The sequence below is a fragment of the Poecile atricapillus genome, chromosome 4, assembly GCF_030490865.1.
Source record: "Poecile atricapillus isolate bPoeAtr1 chromosome 4, bPoeAtr1.hap1, whole genome shotgun sequence".
Taxonomy (NCBI): domain Eukaryota; kingdom Metazoa; phylum Chordata; class Aves; order Passeriformes; family Paridae; genus Poecile; species Poecile atricapillus.
In genome coordinates, this window is record NC_081252.1 from 70,340,615 (window position 1) to 70,362,137 (window position 21,523).

Below are 21,523 nucleotides of genomic sequence, written 5' to 3' on the forward strand. Positions count from 1 at the left end.
TCAACCACAAGTATTTTTACCAAGATGAACACGAGCATCTGGTCACTGCATTAAATGTCTGGGTCCTTTGAAAGAGTAAGTCAGTGATACCTTGTGTTTACTTGCAGAGCCTGACAAGAAAGACACAAGGGGAACATTTGTTTTCAGGGGAAACTGCCCCAGTGAAAAGCAATCGGTTCGAAACGCTACATGAACACAACTGTACCACTAGAGACAGGGGACGTATGTAATCCATCAAAAATGGTCTGAGCAACAAGAATGCACAAGGGTACACTGTGAGATGAGGAAAGAAGGTGCAAAATTGTATAAGTATTGGGTTTAGCCAGTATTTACAAGGATGTGTGGAAGGGAATGATACTTCAGCCCGTATGTCTGACACAGGTTTAGGTTAAAGTTACCCTTTTCTTGGCACTTGGGGATCAATATTTGTTTGCATAGGGCTCAATCTCACACCCACAGAGGCCAGTGGGAGCTTACCATTTCCTTCCATAGATAGATACCTGATGAGGCTCTAAATAACTAGTGTTTGTGCCCAGGATTTTTCAGTGCCAAATATAATGAACACTATTGTTCTTAACACAATTATATTTGATAATCCAATTTCCTTGAGCAACTGAATTGCAGTTTTTGTCCCTATCTTTCCTGAATTCTAGTCGAACTTTTATCCTGTGCCTCCTGGCTTTTTGCTTTCATTTGCTACCAAGAATAGGCAGAGCCTTCTTTGACTTAGAGATACCTTGATGCCTCTGCCCTGGAATGATGGGATCTGGCTTGAGCTCTATAGAAGATACAGGATGACAGAGGAGATCAAGGACTTTGGTAACCTCCAAACACTGCAAAAGCACAAGCTGCTCTGAAGCAGTCTTCTACAGCATTCCTTTCTCCACTGTAAAGAGTCTGGAAAGCACACAGTAAAGGAGTCTGTATGGACAAGACTCTGTAAGACTATTTCCACTTCACCCTGTTTGTTCAGCATAGCACAGAGAAATGGATGGATGTGGTTAGGAAAGAGGTGAACGAGGAAAACCAAATCCTCAAACTACAAAACTGTAAGATGACTTTAGCAGTTCTATCCCACTGATGCTACAGGAGACACCAGAGGGTTTCCCTCACATAAGCATCTCTTGCCAGATAAGATATTCACATTCTGGTCCTTTTCTTACACTGGCTGTGCAGCAAAGTGCATTCTCCAAGAATCACCCTGTTATCGGGTGATAATCCTCCATCAAGCAGCATCAAGTGCCCAGAGTCCACAGCAGTTTCCCCTCCTGCTGCAAACAGGAAAAAGGAGAAATAGAACAAAACCAGGCCAAGAGCCAACCAAGCAGGCAGCTGGAAACTGCCCTAAACTCTGTCCTCACTTCCACCTTCACAGAGAAACAGAACTTTGTAGACCAGATGCTCAGGATGCTGATCAGGCAAAAGGTGAGCAAGACATCTGATCTCACCCCCTGCTTTGTAACCCTTCCCTTCACTCCCTCAGCATCCTCTAGCACACTGATTTTTACCCAGCTCTTTTTCTTCTCCCAGCCAAGCACCAATGAGCACATTTCTGGGACAGCCTCTGCAGAGGAATCTCCGATTACCCAGAGAAATGTCTTTGGGAGCCTATGGGAATGCTCAGCCTAGCAAGTGGCCCCAAAATCTCATTGCTGGGCCAAGCAAGCTTTTGAAAACGGTCAAAAGCATTGTCAGTGAAACGCATGGTCACTGAGACAGTGCCTGAAGCTTTTTTAATCCTGCCTTCATCAAGAAGATTTCTCAAGAGCCGAGCATCTCGCCAGCTCAGAGCTTTGTTTCAACCCAAATATTATTATTCCTGCAGACACCATGCTTTGCAACTGCTCAGCACATGGATCCCCCCGCTGTGCGTTTTCATATGGGTGCTCCAACATTTGTTTTGAGAGGTATCCTGTTCCAACAGCAAACATAAAGATCAGTGTGACCTCTCCTTATCACACAGCTTTTCCTGTGTGGAATTCATTGTGATCTGGACCCCAGTGGCTATTTCATCATTTCTGTTTATGTGTAACCTTTGGCACTCCGCAATCTTATCTGCCTGCAGCCGGCTGCAGCAGAAGATGCGCGGCAGCACAGCCAGCTCTGGCAATCCTCAAACACTGCAAGGGGCCAGCTAAGAGTGGAGTCAGTGAATGATTAGCAAAGCAAATCTGCAATCACTGACAGCTAATGGAAATCAGCTCTCTCTGTCACCCCAGAGCAGGTTATGGCTTTGCTGCAGCTCTACTCACCGATGACGATGAGGGTGTAGTTCACGTTGGTGCTGCCGAAGCCGTTGGTGGCTTTGCAGATGTAGGTCCCTGCATCTTCACTCTCCACCTCTTTGATTTTCAGCCCTTGCTGGAGGATTCGGAACCTCGTCCAGCCGCTGTGGATAGTCCGTCCGTCCTTCATCCACATGGTGAGGGGCGGGGGGTCGCCTTCCACCGGGCACAGGAGCTTGATGGTCCTGCCCAGCCTCACGGACTGGCGGTGAATCACTTTATCAGCGATCCTTGGGGGGCCTAGGAGAGAGCAGAGACAGGAGCAGATGTTATGACTTTTGCCAGTGACACAGCACTGATTCAAAGCCGAGTCATCAGTCTGGCCATTACACTGACTGCAATACAGAATAAAAAGTCGCTTACCAAAAATCACTCACAACCAAGGCTGAAAATGTTGGCAATTACAGAGGGATACAGCAAGACCTGAAGCTGTAGCTTTGCCATCAGCAGCTCACACTAACCCACCAGGGAAGCTTGGTTCTGAGGCTCTATTGCTTTTACAAAATTTCCAGCATTTTCCTGTCACAAGAAGGAGCCCAACACACAAACTGTTCTGATGTATTTAGTAATGAAACTGTAGTTGTTTTAAAGTTAAAAACTGAAGGCAAAATTAGTAACAGGAGTGGTACTTACAACAAAACACTGCCCCACACCCACCAAATGTTTTAATTCTTTCATGTTGTATGCACAATAATTCCCTTTAATAGTCACCATAAGGGCTTTATCTGAGACACATAAGCCTCACACAGAACATTCATTGGGTAGTGCTTCAGTGAAAGATACGGCTTAGCCTGACACATTAACATTGCTTATAGTCCAGAAGAGGATATTTTTATTAATCTCCTTAGCAACCCTGCCAGTTTGACCCACCTGACAAATATTTGCTCTTTGTAAAAGGTGATAATTTCATACAAAGGAAAGTGTCCCTGGAATGTCAGAGTAAAAACATTGTTTGCCACATGATAACAGGATGCACTTGGACAGGCCAACAATCAGGAAAAAAGAAGTGATAAAGACTCCAGCAGTGGGAATGGTCCCATAGCTAAATTCCAGCTGAAATTCCTTCCCAAGGCTCTGAAAAGTTGAGTCTTTTTCCTGCATCAGCCTTTTCTGCCTTCTCATTAATTGCACAAGTTGTCTACACAGATTGCAATAGCAGTGCTCTTCCCAGAATAGTCTATTAATGGGTGTGATAATAAGTGCCCTGTTCTTGCACAAGGACAAAATGTTTTGCTAAGGATTGCTGATGCTGAGTTGCACCCAAAACCCACAAGATGTTTGTGGGATTTGGAACTGTTCCCTCATATTTTACTCCTGTTCCTAGTGTTTTGAAGGATTGGACCCACAGGGGATAAACTACCGGGCTCGTATTTGCACTTCCTCATGACTAATTCCTATTATTTAAAAGTCTGCCTGATTTTTCCTCAGCATGACTAAAGCAGTACATACAGTACAGCTCCTGAATGACTCCAGAGCTGCTGTTACAGTTACTCATGTTGAATCACACCCATGAATTTTGCAGCTTTGCTGGTGAAAAGAAACACTGCTCAAGCCGAGAACAGAGTGGTGAACTAGCTTGAAACTTATTAAAGAGTTTAACTAAGAGGCTGGTTAAATCAATGGGTCTTAGACACACTCAGATTCTGATGAACTTCTAATGACCCGAAGCAAGGACCTTGAGAGCACTTATTCTGAAAAAGTCAGAGATAACAAAGATAACAAAGAAGGCAAAGATAACACCCACCCCTTCACATCTTCTGCAGTCACCTGTGGGACAGCATCTCAGAGGTGATCATATCCTCCCATACTCCAAGGGAACTGGAAAATACTCCATGAGAAATACTGCCTATCCAGCTGTTTTTAAAAATTCCAAACCACCCTTCTATTCTTCACCTTGTGAGATTTCCACCCATCTCTATGGATGGAGAGATAACCCCAAGACCTTTTGAATGCTGACACAAATTGCATTGTGGAATATTTTAAAGTGAAAATATAAGTGAAAACGAAGAGGGGCTGTGTGTGTCGGCTTTGAAAAGGTAGAATTCACAAACACTGAGTGAGAATCCAGCCCTGAATTCGGTTACACTTCCCTATGATGCCCTCACTCACTGCAAAGGAGCTGAAATGCCCAGACAAGTCCACAGACTTGATGAAATTCTGGGTTGGCCCTTGGAGAGGTTCTTTCTGACCCAGAGCCCCATCAAATCAAGCCAAACATTAAGAGTAGTTTCACTGCGACCTGCTTGTGAGCCAGGATACCACTTCATGCATATTCAAATGACAAAAACAGATCTATAATTAGCACTGGGGAAAAAAATGTTTGGTGCAGGGCAAGCAGGGACAGTGGAGAGAGAGCACCCTCCTCCCAACTTGGAAGCCTGCTGTAGGCTCCTTCAAAATCCCTTTCCTTCCGACATTCAGGTTGACTCCTGATGAATTTTGAGACCTGGAGGAATCAGATAGTTTCCCAGTCACGTCATGTGCTTCTCTGGGGCAGGCTGCACAAGCGGTGCTCCTGATGGCACCAGAGTTGCCTCTGGATCTGTCACATGTTTGGGTCAGTGGTAAGCTTGGTCCTCCCAAATGCCATTTTCCTTTGACTGACCTTTCATTCTGAGGAATTGTTGGATCAGTCCCTGTCACAGGATCTATCTGCAGACCTTTATGACATTTTGAAAAGGGTGCGTTTCTTAGAGCCATTCTGCCTAAAAACATTAGCGCAGCTCTTCATTAGCTCCTCCAGCAGCTTTCTCAGGAACAGGAATAAAAGTCTTCCCTCACTCTTTTTTCCTGCTGTGAATTTTGCCAGATACAGCATGCACTTCTCAGTAGTGTACAGCTCTAGGCAAAGACGGTAAGGCCTTGTTTCCATTCTTTTAGTGCTGTAAATATTCCCATTTTATTACCTATCATCTTTGCATTAATAACTTTCTGTTCAAACTGTACTCTCTGGAATCAGTGTTTTGATGTAAATATCAAGCACCATGATAATTATTACAATATCGTAATTTCCTACTGTGTTTACAAAGAACCACAATATAATTCAGCACCTTTACATATGTCAGAGGCTTCAGATGCCCTGGCAAGCCAATGGTAGCTGGACATCCTGAAGCTGAGCTGCAGCAAGAATAAAATGTTGATATCATCATGGATGTCTGTCTCTCTCATGTACAGGCATTCATTGAATCTTATTTCACTACATATCTGTAGAGCCCTGCCTTGGGACTGCAACAGTGACGGATGAATGATTTTCAAGACACATTTGGCACATCTCACCACTCTGCACCATCAGAGGCATCAGGGGATGCAGCAGAGCAGGGTAAGTTTGTTTTGCAAAAAGGCCCTCTCCAATATCCTCTGGGCAGTGGGTGCTCCTGACACCTCACACACTATCTAGGCAAAAACATCTTCCCCCCTCTGAATCTAGATATTAAACTTCTCAGCACCACTCAGGTTCTCTTGGAAATGAATGTCCAGTTCATTATAGCAGTTCCATCTCCTGCTACACGAACAGAGCAAAAAGATGTAGCAGAAGCAAGCTGAGTCTGCTGATTTCCTGTGTGCAGCACTGTCAGTGACAGGAGCTCCCCACCTTCCAGAACTGGCCCACAATGTGCCAGGGGGTGGCCAGGACAGCAGAGTGCCCAGTTAGCCCTCCCAAGGCGCTGATTTGGGAGTGTCCCTGGTGTCTGACCCTGCAGGGCTGGGGCACGTCTGTGCTCACAGCTGAGCAGGGCGGTGTGGGAGCAGAGCCCAGGACACAGCCCTGCAGGCTGGATACATTTCTACAGCTGCTTAGCCAGGCAAAATCCCAGGAAAGCACCTGCTGCTTCACCTACAGCTGCCAGGGAGGTAAAAACAGGCTGAACCCTGGTTGTAGCCACTGACTTCCCATCCCACACTGCTGCCGGTGTCTGTCCCGTGCTCTAACACAGCATTAAAAGGCAGATGAAATTACCCCTCAAGCAGCCAGTGTCACGATCTCTGCCATTCCTGGACTCCAGCTTTGTGTCGTGTGTGAGCAGAAATTATCTAATTTAGTGCAATACCCTATGCCTGCTCACTATAGGGCTGCTCTTGCCTGGCTTTTAGGCAAGGCAACACCCCAAGAACTGGAGAGCAACACCATGAGGGATCATTCTGAAACCTGAAAACATTTCATTAAACTGGACTGTTAAAACAGTGAGCTCATATATTTACCAATGCAAAATTAATGTTAATATATATAATCTCTCTGTCTAGGGGGAATGAATGCTGTGAACTGCCGTGTGCCTGCACTCATGGACCAGAGCTCCAGACTGGATCCTTTCAAGGTGGAGTAGCAGAGAGCAAGTACCCTCTGGCCCTGAGTGTAAATCCTAGAGGAGTCCCTACACTGTGCTCCCCCCAATTTCCTAGCCATTAGGCAGTGATTCTTGGAAATAGCAGCTTTTTTAAGTGCTGAGAATCTCCAATCTGTGATGCTCCTGATAAGTAATTGCACAGGAATTATTTCCTGCAGCATTTTTTCATGGGATATGGAAGAAGGGCATGAAAACAAGGCCCTAGGTGGATATTCCATCCAAGATTTTTAGGTATTTTTGTAGTCAGAAGGGGAAAGGGAACTCCTGCAGTTTTCCACCAGGCAAGGACAGCTCTCTATGGCCATGGGGCACTGCTTTTAAGCCCCATCACAGAGAGGAGGGTGCAGCTGGTTCTGCCTGAACAGAAGGAGTTCTCTCAGAAAGTTAAGCCCCACCTCAACATAAGCCCAGTGGGGGCAGTTTTTCATAAATCTCCTTTGCCCTCAACTCAATCATTTGAGGGAATAAGTTCTTAATACTCTGGTTGAGGGAGAAGGGTGGGATTTGACATCTGCGGATGTGACTCGGGAAGAAGTGATGAGAATGCAGCTGCCTCCCCCCCCCCGTGCTTCGTTGTTATTCTTTCTCCAAATACAAACTAAATATAACTTTGCCCCGTAACATTCAAATCATTTTAGTTACTAGCAGGGATCATGCCTGGAGTTCCAAGGGCCAGGGTGCAATCATGCTTAAAATATAATTTAAACAATCCAGAACCTACATTTTCCACCAAGTTATTTTCTTGCTTGCAGTTTCCCCATCTGCAAATACATATAAACACAACCAGAAAGAAACCAACAAGCCCAGCCAGATGCCAAGTTTTCTGTTCAAGATCATATAAACCCAGTCAAACATTAACAAGGAAATGCTGTGATCACCTCATTTGTTTTAAATATTTCTGCTCATATACATGCAGACAAGTGTGCAGATTTATTTGCCTCATTTACGAATACAAGCAACTGGAACCCCCATTCTGTTCCATTATATAAAAGACAGACCCTACACCTGTCTTACTGAACAGCTGGGCAATTTTCAATTTATATCCACTATCCTACACCATAGAAAAGCCCCACTTGCTGCTCTGCTGCTGACACTGCTTTACTAGCATTCCTGCTCTCCTCCCCAGTGCCTTGGGAAGGGATAATGCTTGCCATTTCTTGGCAAAAAGAGTTATGTAAAACCCAAGAAAGCCTCTTTTGCTTTAGCAAATAGCTATTTCCGGGAAGCAGCAAAAACAATTTCTAGAAGTGTATTTAAGACTCAACAGTGAAATAGCCTGGAGCTTCCTGTCCATATTTCTCACAGTCAAAAACACACACACATGTAATTATATTTTCCTAGGCTGCATTGCAAAGTTCATGCACTCATTCAACTCATACATGTAGTAAACATGATTTACAGCTCTGTGTGAAAACCCTCTAGATATATGGTGTTTTGATAGTGACTCAAACCCAGCACTATAATTTAGTAACACCTAGCAGCGAAAGCTAAATGATTTCCCACTCCACATTCCTAACTTTCCATGAACCCCTTTTTACTGCTAACCTGGGGAGGAGATACTGCTTCTACAATTGTTTGGACTTAGCCCTGCTATTCCTTCAACTAACCTGCACACTGACATCAAGCTTCACATATGGTGAACGCACCAGCACTGACCCACGTCCTATGAGACCATTTGCCATCATACAGTTCAAAGTGAACTTTATTAACACATTAAACATAATTACAAAGAGGAAATTCCAAGGAAGGTCAACAAGCCCGGACAGTTTCTTGGAATGGAAAGTAATTTATAATATCCACATACTGTATTGTAAAGTTTATAAAGAAGTTAAATAAGTTTTAAGAGCCCCATGGGTTATGTATATTTTATTATTTAATACCAAACACATTCACTTTCCACGTAGATAAGATTTCTTTTGAAGTGCTGTGTTAGCAAATTAGCCAAGTAATTTACAATGAAGCGCCCAAAGAACCCATCAACACATGAAATTAGCATGAGGGGCTGGGGTACCACAGACAGTGTATGTCCTAGGAGGAAAATAGAGCTAAGCACAGAAATGTTTCATTGAAACAGTAGGATGAAGGAATTGGACAAAAGTCACCAACCAAACTGCTCATTTGGTGTAAACACAAATCTCTTACTCTAAAACTTAAGCCAACATTTGGCCTTCACCATACTCATCACTGCAAAACCTGAGCTTCCAAAGTCTTTACTGCCAGGGCAGTTTCCCATGCTTCAAAATGTACACAGGCAGCTGGAAAGGTCCACCTAAAAGCCATGTTTGAAACATGCATCCAGAGTTGCCTATCTTGGGGTACCTGCTGCTACAAAGCTGGGATGGACAACTCCTGCTTACAACCAGAGTTTAATCTTTTCTACAACAGTTTAACCCTCTCTGCAAGACCAACATGAGGATTATGCAATCACACTCTCTGCACATCATTATTACCATTATTTGTATTGGTATTTGGGCTGTAATGAGGGATCAATGGACAGAGGCCTGGCTCTACTAGGACAAACTCTACCAAGGAGCAAATGCCACAGGAAAGGCTTTACAAAGCAGTGTTGGGAGCAGTTTCAATCAACAGGAGTAGGTGTTCCTGAAAGAGAGGAACTCTTGGCTCTCTGCACAGTTGGAAGCCATTACATGGAGAGCAGAACTGATAAAAATGCTTTTTGAGAGAGATAAAAAGATGAATGTGTTGCCCATGTATCCCATTAACGAATGGAATAAGCAGTTCAAAGGACTGGTGAATCCAACATCTTTTCATATTTTCAAAACAAAACAGTTTGCATTTCCAAAAGGTGTGTGTAAGCCAAGTAAAGTAGGGGTCAGCGTGGGGGTAACTGGTCCAAATGCTTTGGTATGTGACATGAGGAGATGAGATTAGATGAGCTAATGGGTCCTTCTTGGCTTGAAAACATAGGCGCCCACAGACAAAAACAATGCTTATCAAAAACAATCACAAGATTAAAGAAAAAAACAACAGCATCTCTGTAGAACAAAGACTCTGAGCAAGGAACACAAAAACACCACAAGTATTTGCTGACCAGTCCTGATGGCTGGTCAGGCTTAGATTTGGAAATCATGGACTGTTTGCTGGAGCAAGCTCCAGGCTTGGGATGCATGGCTCAGCCCAACAACCTGATGGAGAAAACAGCTTTGCAGATCCATTTCACAGCAAGTGAAGTGCCAGATTTTCCCTTTCTTGCCTACCTCTGTGGTAGGAGTTGCTTTCCTGATGAAATGCGTATTTATTGATAGCACAAAAAGTACCTGCCATATTTTTACATGAGTAATAACTAGCCCCTTGGGCAAAGGCTGCCAGTAAATTTCCTACTTTAGATGTTCCAAAACTAAGAAAAATAGAATATCTGGGAAAATGTTCCATTTAATTAAGTGCCCTGCATACACATTTCACTGACATTTAATAAAATAGTTATTGTATGTTAAACAATTGGCACTTGATTATTGCTTAGATTTATTGCAGTTCAACAACAGTAGATGAGATACATATCTCTTAGGTGGTTTCTAAATCCTTTGAGCACATGTTTTCAATAATCAGTTGGTATTTATTTAACATGAAATTACCATCTTATTAAATTAAATGTGCATGGGTGACGTTCAATTTCAATTGTTGCCGAACGTTTTTTCAGCAGCAAAAAACAGTAACTTTATCCCTCAGGTTTTGAGGTAGCAAACGCAAAGGAGAGTTAGGATTACTTCAAATTACTTTTGAAGAAACAGACCTCATATGCTGGAAAGTTTCTAGTGTGAAAGAAAATATATTATTTACTGTTTCTCAAGTGCTGCCAGTGGGCTTAGAGTGGGCCAAAGGAGAGGACTAATATTCCTACTCAAATGCTAAAATTATTCAGGTATGCAGCTCAATGGATAACCAGAAAACTTCTTTTAGAGAAAAGTACAACAAAGGTGTGTTGGCACACACACCCACACAATCTACCATTCCCATTCAAGAAGGCAAGCCCATCTAAAAAATGGCATTCCTAATTTGTTTTTCCTAATTTCTTATTTTTTCAAAAGGAGTGCCCTGAAAACATGGCTTTGAGGTTATAAAATTAGAAGATTTTCTTTTTTCTTTTTAGTTTAGCTTCCCATTTCCAGGAAGTACAAACTGCCTAATTCTGGAAGAAACCTAAAAATCCTCTGGCCTGAGGGAGGATCCAGAACCCAACTAAAATTCCACAGCCCCAACCTGCTCTCTCCAAACCTAACCCAAACCTCCACCACAGGTCACAGAGGGACCATTCCTGCAAACACAAGACATTTGTTTGCTTCCCATAATCTCTGGGAAACAATCCAGTCAGGCAGCCCTGAATTACCTTCTGGGGTGGACCTACCCAAATTTTAACATAAATACCATTGTACAATGCCCTTCCAACTGTTTCCCAACCATGCAAATCCTGCTTCACGAGCCCAGTGGATTTTCCAGCCAAATCGCCCACATCTTTAAGACTTTCAGTAAAACAAACCAAACACTCCGCAAGACTCAGTTTTATTCACTTTTTCTTGTAATACAACTCCCCTTCAAGCCACCAACAGCAACCACATTCCAAATCCCCAGGCTCCAAAGATAGGTGTTTATTTCTGAGACAACCTGCTCTGATTGTTGTTCCCTTCTTTGTCCCTCCTCCCTGCATGCAACATTTTGTCACCTATCCACTCGATTTGAACAGCTCCTAGAAAACAGGATGCCCAAGTTCACGTCTGGTGACACAGGTTCCCCTTGAACTTTGGTAGTCAATGTTTAACCCAGTCTAAGCACTGTGCAGGGTTTAATAAGTAATTAGACGTTTCCCTTATAGACAGGCACTGTGCAACCAGGAAATTGTAAGTGTCATTGTTTGTGTCTGCAGGAAAACAGAAACCACGATGGTTGACTCCGTGCCACACACAAGAACGATGGGAACACAGACCTTTAAACAGTTTGCCTTCCTGCTAGTCCACAGCAGCAACTTTTCACACAGGACCTTTTTTGACACAGGAGCCTTTTTCTCTCATATCCAAGGATCTTGTTTTCCTCCAAATATTCTTAAAAATCTTTTTTACCAGAATTTGCTGTAAGGTACAAAACTGGAGAAGACTTTAAACTCTTCCATCCACAGCTGGTTCCTACTGGCCTTTCCCAATAGCCAGGATGGATAAGGTGTGATTAGTGCCCTGAGGACTCAGAAGAAAACCATCTTGAACGCTCACTCGTGATCATGAGACGCTGCCAGAATATCCCTAAGCCTTCTGCTATTGGGGAATCAGTGGCAGTGCCCTGCATGGTGAGGCTGCTCTCAGCCCTCGTCCCTGGGGGGCTTCTATGTTTGGTCACCACAAAAGCGTGGTAACAACTGTTTGATGGTGACCACAAAGAGATAAACATTGTGGTATTTAAGAACTGGAGATATTTTCAGAGGCTTCTCTAGAACAGAAAGCATTTCCAGCTGAATGGCTGCATAGCAGGCTTGATATGGAGCCTTTGGCAGAACTGTTTTTCTATGAGAAAAAAAACATTTTTGTCAAGACACAGAACTTTACCTGGTTTTCTCTCTCAAAGATTTTTTTCCTGGTTTTCTCCCCTTTTCAGCTTGAGAGATATTCTGTGTAAAAATTTTGGCCAATCAAAGTAAAACACATGCAAGCAAAAAAGTTGTGATTTAAAAAATATATTGATTAAGCGATGGTAATATTTTTTTTTAAATTGGTTGCTGTGTTCCTAAAAAACAACAGTTCCTAAAAAAACACAGTTTTGATTTTAGACAGTAATAAACAAATATATATATATGTTTGTGTGTATATTTATATATATAACTTGTCTTGCTCTGGAAGAAAAATTAAAAGTAAAAAAAAGAAAAAATCTTGTTCTAAAAGAAAAATGCAACACACCTTTAAGTCAGCAATATTTTAATATCCTGCCTGAAACCATTCACTGTTGCCCTACCAAAAGCTCCCATAGTAGGTATGATAGGAACTGGCCCTTTCTCTCTGAATTAAACTCTCATCATAGAGGACTATCTTACGTGTTCCTACATCAGTGTCTTAACCTGGACCAGAGAAATTCTTTAAAATTAATTTTTTGATCTTCACCACCAATTATACTTCACTTCACATCATTAAACTGTTTTGGTGCCTGGACTGAGTTGCTTTTGTTTGAAATTGAGCTGCAAGGGGCATTTGGTTCTCAGGATCAGTCTAAAGCTATTCTGAAGTGAAACACTCCTTTGAAATGGGGGTGCCACATCCTCAAAACCAAATTTTTTGCTTTACAGATCCAATCTTCCCAAACCCCACCAGCTACTTATGCAGACAGTCAGCAACTGCTACCTGGGTCCTGGGAAAACAAAAGCAGAAGCTGTCCTCTGGACTTCCATTAATGAGCACTCAATCTACATGACCAGACTGGAGCTGATCCAGAATAAACTCCCAAAATGCCTTTAGTGTGAACATGCCCTCCTCAGCACCAAATACTTCACTTTAAGGCTTTGTTCCTGTTGTGCCATTCTACAATCTAGCTTATGTACACACCTGTACATCACTTCCAGGAGGGGAAAATACTTGAATGCACTTTAAAATAAAGTTTTCCCAAGGTTGATTCATTGGAAGCCTACATTTAAACTCAAGAGACACCAAGTCTCCTGCATAGGGAAACTATCACTGAATTCTTAGAGCATTCCCATCTGGTTCCTGCTCTTCAGACATTGAAACACACACAACCTGATGTAAAAACAAAACACACTCACCAGGACAGAGGCAAGTGCAGCTTTCTGCAGCCTGCCTGCATCTGGGAGAGCTTCAAACAGACCCACTTCCTCTGCCCCACCTCTGGTTTGCTCACAACAGGGGTAGTGCACTCTTACCTGGCTTTATTCATTTTACTATCAGGAGTGAGTGAGGACTTGTTCTGTCAGACTTACTATGTCCAATCGCACCCCTAAGACTGCCAGAGGCTGTGATGTAAAGTCCTGGGACTGTCCAGCTTCTAAAATCAGATAAAATAAGATTTGAATTTAATCTGTATGTCCAAAGGTTTGCTGCACCCCTTGCTGCTCAAAAGCTGTTTCACATCACCTGGAAGAAGGTATTCCTCCTATACCTCTATTGCACAGGAGTGTGGCTTGTGTCAGGATGAGTGGTATTAGCAAACCAGCACTTAGCAGTGGGTATATTGTCAAAACTGAACCATTGAAAACAAACATTTAAAATATAAATCCATTTAGAGTCCCCAAACCTCCAAAGGATTTGGAAACACTTCTCCTTTGCTGAAGATCCCACATCGCCTGTCTTTTATTCCTGTACATCTGCATCAGCAGCAAGAAGGTGCTAATTATTAAATAATACACAAGCAAACTACCAACCCCCTGCTTGTATCACAGCCTGCTGTTTTATTTGAGCTGCCCAAACTTCAGCAGCTACAGAGACACACGGGAGTTTTGCTGACATTGACTGCCCCATGATTTCAAGTGACGCCATTCCACTGGCTGGCTGTGCACTGGAATGCAACATCATATCCAGCAGGTAGATAGAGCCACTGGAATATCAATTAATGTGCAATCCTATTACCTCAGTGTCTGGTAATGTGCAGTCCCAGCTACCCTCCTGCAAGTGGAAGGGGGAGAAACCTTGAGAGCACAGGTGCTATCTAGGAAAAGCTGTGCACAGAGAAATATTGTCTCGCCGCGTGACTGCGGAGCTGCCCCGCATCCCACAGCGCACGTGCGGGTAGCGGCACACGCGTGGGGCATCAGCTGTCAGCAGGAATTCCTGGCTGAACACTGAAGTGCTGCCACAGCCAATGCACATGCGAGCAGCTTGTCCACTTGCATAAACGTTTCTGGGCTTCCCCGTTCACAGAAATAGGTTTTACTGTTGAAGTGATTTGAACTTGCTCTTGAGGGAAGCCACGTCAGGAATCACTCTGTGCTGCTCACTGGCCTTTCTGAGCAAGGAGTCAAGAGGTCACAACCCAAGGTCAGAGAACAGCAGACATGCAGGATCCCTTGCTGTACCTGAGGCTGGAGAAATCAGCACGTTCCTAATCAGCCTCTAATCCCCTAATCTTTATTGCATGTAAATTCCAACCCCTTCCCAATGTCTGCGCCATGGTATTCTCCAATCTGATCACGGTGAAACCCCATTGGAAGACTCATCGATAAAAGATGGAAATGTGTAAAATCGATTTGCTGTATATCACAAACAGCGCTGCAAACCCCTCCAGGGATCAAAGAACCGCCATAAAATAGCAACAAATACAGAGCTGTTAAAAACACTTCTTATCTAACAGTGTGACTATTAGATGTGACTATTTGACAAAAGACAAAATTCACTTCTGAAGGGAGAACAGTGCTGCATTGTCTGACTGACAGGAAAGGATCAGTTCATGACTAAGGCAGAACAGGCAGCGTAAGAAAGGTCATCATTTAAGGCCAAACTATAAAAGTGTGAGGGAGGAAGACAAGAGGGACTAGCTGCACTCTGAGTCACAGTTTACTCCACCAACAATCTCAGCTTTACTTCCAGAAGGTACCAAAGGAGCACTATTGGCATGGAATAGCTGGTCAATTATTTTGTCATTTAGCATTTCTCTTGATGGGAAGCAATAATCATTGGTAGGGCTGAGCAAAACACTTCACCTTTTGGTCCTGAGCTCAGTCCAGCTTTACCTGAAATGGCTCCACCAAGAGGGTCCAGTGCTTTGGCCCACTGTGAACAGCTTGAACTCCCTTATTATAAGTACAGCAGTTTTTAGTGTTCAAAACAATGAAAATTTGATAATGCTTCTAAAAAATAAAAATACCCTGGCAGGCTCTCACTCTCCTACATCACTTTCCTATGGTGAATATAAGTGAAACAAAAAAGCCTCCTTCATGTAATCCACCAGAAGACACAAAAAAATACTAAATTAGAAGAAAGCAGAGGCCAATCCAACTCCTGTGTTTCATCTGTTGAGGGGAGTTTGCCAGAAGTCACAATTTTAATTTTAAAATCTTGTAATATTAGGTGCTTGTTTCTTACAGTCTCTTTTCAGAGGGCATAATCCTGAAGGAGAATCTCCTGTTTATTTAAACATGGAAAGAGTTTTGTGATCTTTGTGATTGTGGGGAATCACTAAATGCCCTGAAAACAGGGAACAAATAAATAAAATCCAATTTGTTGTAAAATTCAAGCTATTTCAGCCAGAGTACTGGTTTTTGTGGGGTTTGACCGGGGAGTGTCGAACACACAGGATTAGTAACGTGAACATTTCCCACGGATGTGTTCCATGTGATTTGTTTAAGCAACTCTATGACATGCATTAACTAAAGGCTGCACTGGCTGTGGGATCCAATAGCTGCAGGATCTGAAACAGCTTATGCTCCATTCACCATAGAGGAGATTTTAAGCAGGTGTCTCTCCTAGAGAAACTGGTACATTACAAACAGGAAGCTGGCTCATATTCCCAGATGTTTGTCATTATGGGAAGCAGGGAGATGTGAGGGTCAATAAAACCACACTGCTATTCTTGCAGCACCTACAGTCCAAGAGGGACTTCAGTAGCTCAGCTCTGCCATTGATAAAAGTTTTACAAGACCTCTGCTCCAAACAGCCCTGAAATCAAAGGTCTGTTTACTTAGCCTTTGCTTGCTGGGCTTTAGGATAGTGCAAGGAAGATCAAAGCAGGGACCTCGTTTAACATGTCCAAGTACACAACCAGCAAGTCTGTTTATGTTGGATTCCTACACACTGAGAGTGCTGCTGTCTGTCAACACTTCAGGCTCATTTTCAGCAATACTGGGTGAAGAGGGAAATATTCAGAAAGACCCCACAGATTTTGGTCCTGCTGAAACAGAAGTGAAAGTCAGAGCGGGGAGCTCTGCTTGTTAACTGTGACTGCCAAGGTCAAACACAAGCTCCTTGCAGGGAAAAGGAACCCTTCATAGGTCAGAGATCTCTGGTCCCTACTGAAGGGCTCCACCATTAAAATGCAGCTAGAGTCTGCATGAAGAGCTGGAAAAGAATTCTGGCACTGTATAATTTGGTTCTGTACCATTTGGTTCCATATTATTTTTTATTGACAATTCACAATGAGATTTGGCTTGGAGCTGGTAAGGGATGACACCCTGAGCACCTCATGCACAGAAAGAAGTGCAACAGCCACCAGCAATTCACATCTCCCACTGATACCCATACAACCCCACACCAGGGATGGGGCAGTTTGCAACGACAGGAAATTTATTAACAAAGCTTAAGTTTCCAATGGCACTACATTCTATGGAGCTATTTCCCAGGGTCTATTATGGGGCAAGAATCTGATGACATCTTCATTTATTTATTTGCTTGTTTGTCACTCCTGCATTAATGTCTCTCTATTTAGAAAATTCATCTATATATTTAGAAAAGGCTGAAGATTTGCAGTGGCCTTTCCCCCAAACATGGTGACAATGGGATGCAGCACAATTACAATCCCTTCTACATGACTTCCCATTTTCACAAAGTTTGAACTTAGTATCTCTCACATCACTCCTTCTCAAACAATGTGTGTGAAATTGGCTTATAGGCTTAAAAGCTACTGGAAGGGATAGAGATGGATTGACCCTCAAAAAATGTCACCACATGAATTTCATCTCTTTAGGACACCAATGTAAAAACCAGCCAGACATGGATGGGTATGGAAAGGGTGCTCAGAGAGAAGGAGGCAGCTGGTATTTAACTTTGGAAGTAGGGCTCTTTCTTTGAAAGATTTATCTGAGGATATAACCCCCATCTGGTATCACAGCAGAACCTCCACCAGAAAATCAAATAACAAACGTTGGGATGGATCCACTTTATGCTCGTTCCTTTTACTTTTCTTTGTCTTCTGTTGAAGTTTCCTAGGAAACCCCTTTCATGTTCTGAGCAATGCTGCTCAAACTAAATAGAAACTTGGGACCTGCAAAAGGCTGTAACCAGTGTTAGGAAACCAGGTCTCCCAACAGACAGCTCGCTCTGGAACTGCCTCCGGCAGCTCCCCTGTATCTCCCTCTGAGATGCCCAAAAAGGCAGAGACAAGGCATTGGCCCATAGATGAGCCCAGAAGAAACAAATTAGTATCTACTACTTCTTCCCTTGGCTTCACAGAGGAGTAAAACTTTTTAAGTTAAAAAGCTGTAAGGAACATGTGGAGAAAATCTCACAAACTGTGGGCTGGAGGAGCCCCATTAGGTCTCATTCCCATCCATCTCTCTGTACTATCTGCAGAAATGGCCCTTTAAAACAGAGACAAATAAAAGGGAAGAGAACTTAATGGATAAGGTACTTTCTTAGGCCCTTGAGTCAGAGAGCAAGGGTCATACAAGGCACCAAAGTGCCACAAATTGCACAAAGCTGGGGACACCTTCCTCTCTTGAGATGCTGTGAGGACACACACCAGATTGCCAGGCACCCTGTGATCACAGGCAGATGGGAACCTAGATGGATATGCAGGTCTTAAGACTCACCAAAGAATCTTCACAGTTTTCCAGGGGAGATATTTTCCCTAACACAGCAATACAGCCAGTTTTGCTCCACCTTATTCCACTGCCTCCAGTCAAAATCTTCATCTACACTCCTAAACTGTCCCCTCCCCCTCCTCCTGGCTCCAGTATCCAATCCCTTCATACACTTGCAGACAGTTATTGTCCCCTCAGGTGTCACTTAGCCAAGCTATACATATACTTACAAGCAGCTCTTTTAATCTTCTCACATAAATCAGTCCCCCCAGTTGTCTGATGCGATCATCTGGGCCTGTCTCTCTCTGTCTGGACGAAAACCTTGCCTGTCTCCCTGACATCTCCTGGATGTCAAGCTGTCAGCTCAAGCTCAGAGCTCTTAATCTTCCTCCCCCTCCCCACCTCCTTCCTTAATTGCTGTGGACACTGCTACTGTCCCGCCTGTCGCTCAGACCCACAGCCCTGGTGTTATTTTTTGCTTTGCTCTCCCTCTAGCTCTCCCCATCCTGGCTCAGACCCTGAGCTGAAGTCTTTCTGCAGCTCCTTGATAAACCCAGCTCTGGCTGCCCGTCCACTCACTCGCAGTTTGCATCCAGACTCCCATCATATTTCATCAAGACTCCTCTGCTCCAGCCTTGGCAAAGCACACTCTTGCCTCATCCAGATTAATTTTATTCGAGGCACTGCTCTGGCCACTTCTCCCTCCCCTCTCCTCACATCTACCTTTCCTTTTCCCTGCCACATCAAACAGCTGCTACTTTTCTTCACTTTTCAAGACTCCTCCTGGCCTCTTCCCAATCACTGTTCTATCACCTCTTCCTTACCAGAGGTCCACCCTCTTCCAGCTGTGCCAGATGTCCAGGCTCTCTCCTGCCTCTTTACATTTTTCAAAGAAAATCATCATAGGTGTTTCCTGCCTCGTGTGGGAGCAGCTCCCCATTGGCATTGGCTGTCTCCCTGCACATGCCCCCCTGGACCAGAAACCCACCATCACTGGTCAGCAGCCAAGCCTGGCATCCTGCTGCTCCTCATGGCCAACACCATCAAACAGTTAAAAACTAGAAGAAGAAGATATTTAGATCAGATGAGAGGAAGAAATTCTTTACTCATCATACACTGGAATAGGTTGCCCTGTTAAGCTGTGGCTGCTGCATCCTTGGAAGTGTTCAAAGCCAGGCTGGATGGGGCTTGGAGTAACCTGGTCTAGAGGAAGGTGTCCCTGCCCATGGCAGGGAGTCTGGAACTAAATGATCTTTGAGGTTCCTTCTAACCCAAACCATTCTGTGATTATAAGTTTTTACAGTCTCACTGCTGCTATGCTCCACCCATCTTCCTGCCATCCTCCTTCATCTCACACCCCCAGGTAGCTCCTCAGGCACAGCCTTCTTGTGTTCACACAACACCTTGCACAGTGGGGTGAAGGTCCTGAGCACAGCAGTGACACACACAAATCATGCTAATCACAACAGCTTCACTAGCACCTCTCTGCTGATTATCCTCATTTCTGCATCCATAGCATTAACGTATAATTGCATTTTAACAAGCTTCATTAGCACACTGCCTTAGTAAAGCTTAACACAGCCCAAGCACCCAAGGAAACCTCATGGTGCTTTTCTGCTCAATATAATTTTCAAGGCTTCTGTAACCTGATTTGTTAGGAATAACCTCAGGGCTGTGAAGCTTTTCTTCTGCCATCCAGTAATTAAGGAATAATTTGTCACGGAGCAAGTCAAGCTGCAGGGCAGGAAGGCCCTGTGCAATACAATGAAGCTGTGCAAACCAAAGTCCTGGGTACAGGAACAAAGCAATCATCCCTTCCCTCCTTCATTAGCCAGGAGCTGGTGCTCAGCTCCTGTAAATGCTGCACAGACCCCTCAGTAATGCAGCTCCTGCTGCAGGCAGAGAAGTGCCTGTGTGCACCCTGCCAGCACACACTGGCTGTGGCTCTGCCCCTCCTGTACTTTTTCTGGACATGGTGCAGAAAGGTAAACAGCCCCTTGCCAAACCATACTGTTGGCATGAGCTGTATGATGGAATAGGATTAAGAAACGGGCTGCAAAGCTTTTTTAAGAAAGTTTTATGAAGCTCCAAAGGATAACTGAAACTCCGTATTTTTTTTAAAAAATAACCAGCCTGGGAAGAAAAATGTAACTTAGAAATACGACAGATTGAGCACAGGTAATACATTTATCGAATATGATGGGTATTTCTGTCTGGCTAAACCTTTTTTAGCCTTAATACTTTTTCCAGTTATCTCAGTCACATAAAAGTCAAACACTTTCCCAAGCATTCCTGGAAAGATGCTTCCTGTTTTGGTGAGGAAGAGAGGGTATTTTTAAGTAAAAAATGATCTGACTATGCTGACTGTGTATGAATCCCAGTCACAAAACCAGAAGTACTTTCACAGACGGAGGTTCTTACCTGATTTTTTTTCCCTTAACTTCCATAGTAACCAGATTAAGGAACTGCTGGCAAACATCAGTCACATTTCCAGAACCATACGTAGGAACAGTGTGGCAGGAATAGAAAGCTATAGGATATCAACTGCTACATGGCCCCAGACAGCTGTCTGTGAAAGCAGAAATCATGGGGTTAATGGTTCTTTTATACTTTTCTTTTAGTACTTGCAGACAACTGAGGACTGGTATGGAGATCATTGATCATTGCTGGAAATTCTCCATGCAGAGAGACACGCTGATCTTCTGAAGTGTCAGCAACACTCAATTCCCATTAATTTTAAGGGAGCTCAAAGTTGTCAAGCATTTTGTAGGGTATTCTAAATCTGTAGACAGATAGGCTTCCATCTCACTATAAAACAGGTTTTCCTTCAGAAAGCCCCTCTCACACCTCTATTTATCCATGCTTTGCAATTTTCCAGCTTAAGCACATAAAGAAGAAAAAAAAAAAACCACAGTTGCCAACTATCTGGTATTACAATAGTTGATTCTTAAGGAATATATACTTCTCACATCCTACTACCATTATTTTAACATTCAGAGGTAAAGGAAAAACTTCACCCATCCCCACCTTCTTCCCCCTTAACCAGACAAATAAGGCATTCAGCTTGTCTGAATTTAAATTTTTATTGGAGTTGGTCCAGCAACCAGAGCGCATTGCTAGAAGCCAAGGTCCCGCTTCCTTCAATACACCTCCTTCATTCTGGCTCCCTGCTTTTGTACAGCTTTGGTAATCTCAATCTGTGGTCAGGGATAGGATAAAATTTCAGCTATTTCCCCCCTCAACTGCACAGAACAGGGCTTGCTCTTAAATCAAAAGCCCTGCACCCTAAACCTCTGGTTAAATACTTAACTATAGGCAAGTCTTTGAAATCATCACAGGCTTCTTTTTTTTCTCTTTCTTAGGTATAGTGCTGAAAACCACAGAAGCGAACCAAGATCTTGGGAATATCAAAGGAATGCAGAGGCACCTGGGGGCAGGGG

The 21,523-nt window shown here is 43.5% G+C and overlaps 1 protein-coding gene and 1 long non-coding RNA gene across 9 annotated transcripts in view; one reads left to right on the forward strand and one right to left on the reverse strand.

Moving 5' to 3' along the window:
• Positions 1–21,523, reverse strand: part of FGFRL1 (fibroblast growth factor receptor like 1) — a 167,797-nt gene that overhangs the window by 83,962 nt on the left and 62,312 nt on the right. For all 7 annotated transcript variants that reach the window (XM_058837256.1, XM_058837257.1, XM_058837262.1 and 4 more), the window contains one exon: positions 2,253–2,525. In XM_058837256.1, the coding sequence (XP_058693239.1) occupies positions 2,253–2,525 (273 nt within the window). The remainder of the gene's footprint in view (positions 1–2,252; positions 2,526–21,523) is intronic.
• Positions 5,037–13,890, forward strand: LOC131578510 (uncharacterized). 2 transcript variants are annotated; one of them, XR_009277517.1, is made up of 4 exons: positions 5,037–5,139; positions 5,460–5,604; positions 6,528–6,598; positions 11,508–13,890. It is a non-coding gene; the product is annotated as an uncharacterized LOC131578510 (long non-coding RNA). The 2 variants fall into 2 exon arrangements; XR_009277516.1 differs by having other exon boundaries at positions 5,496–5,604.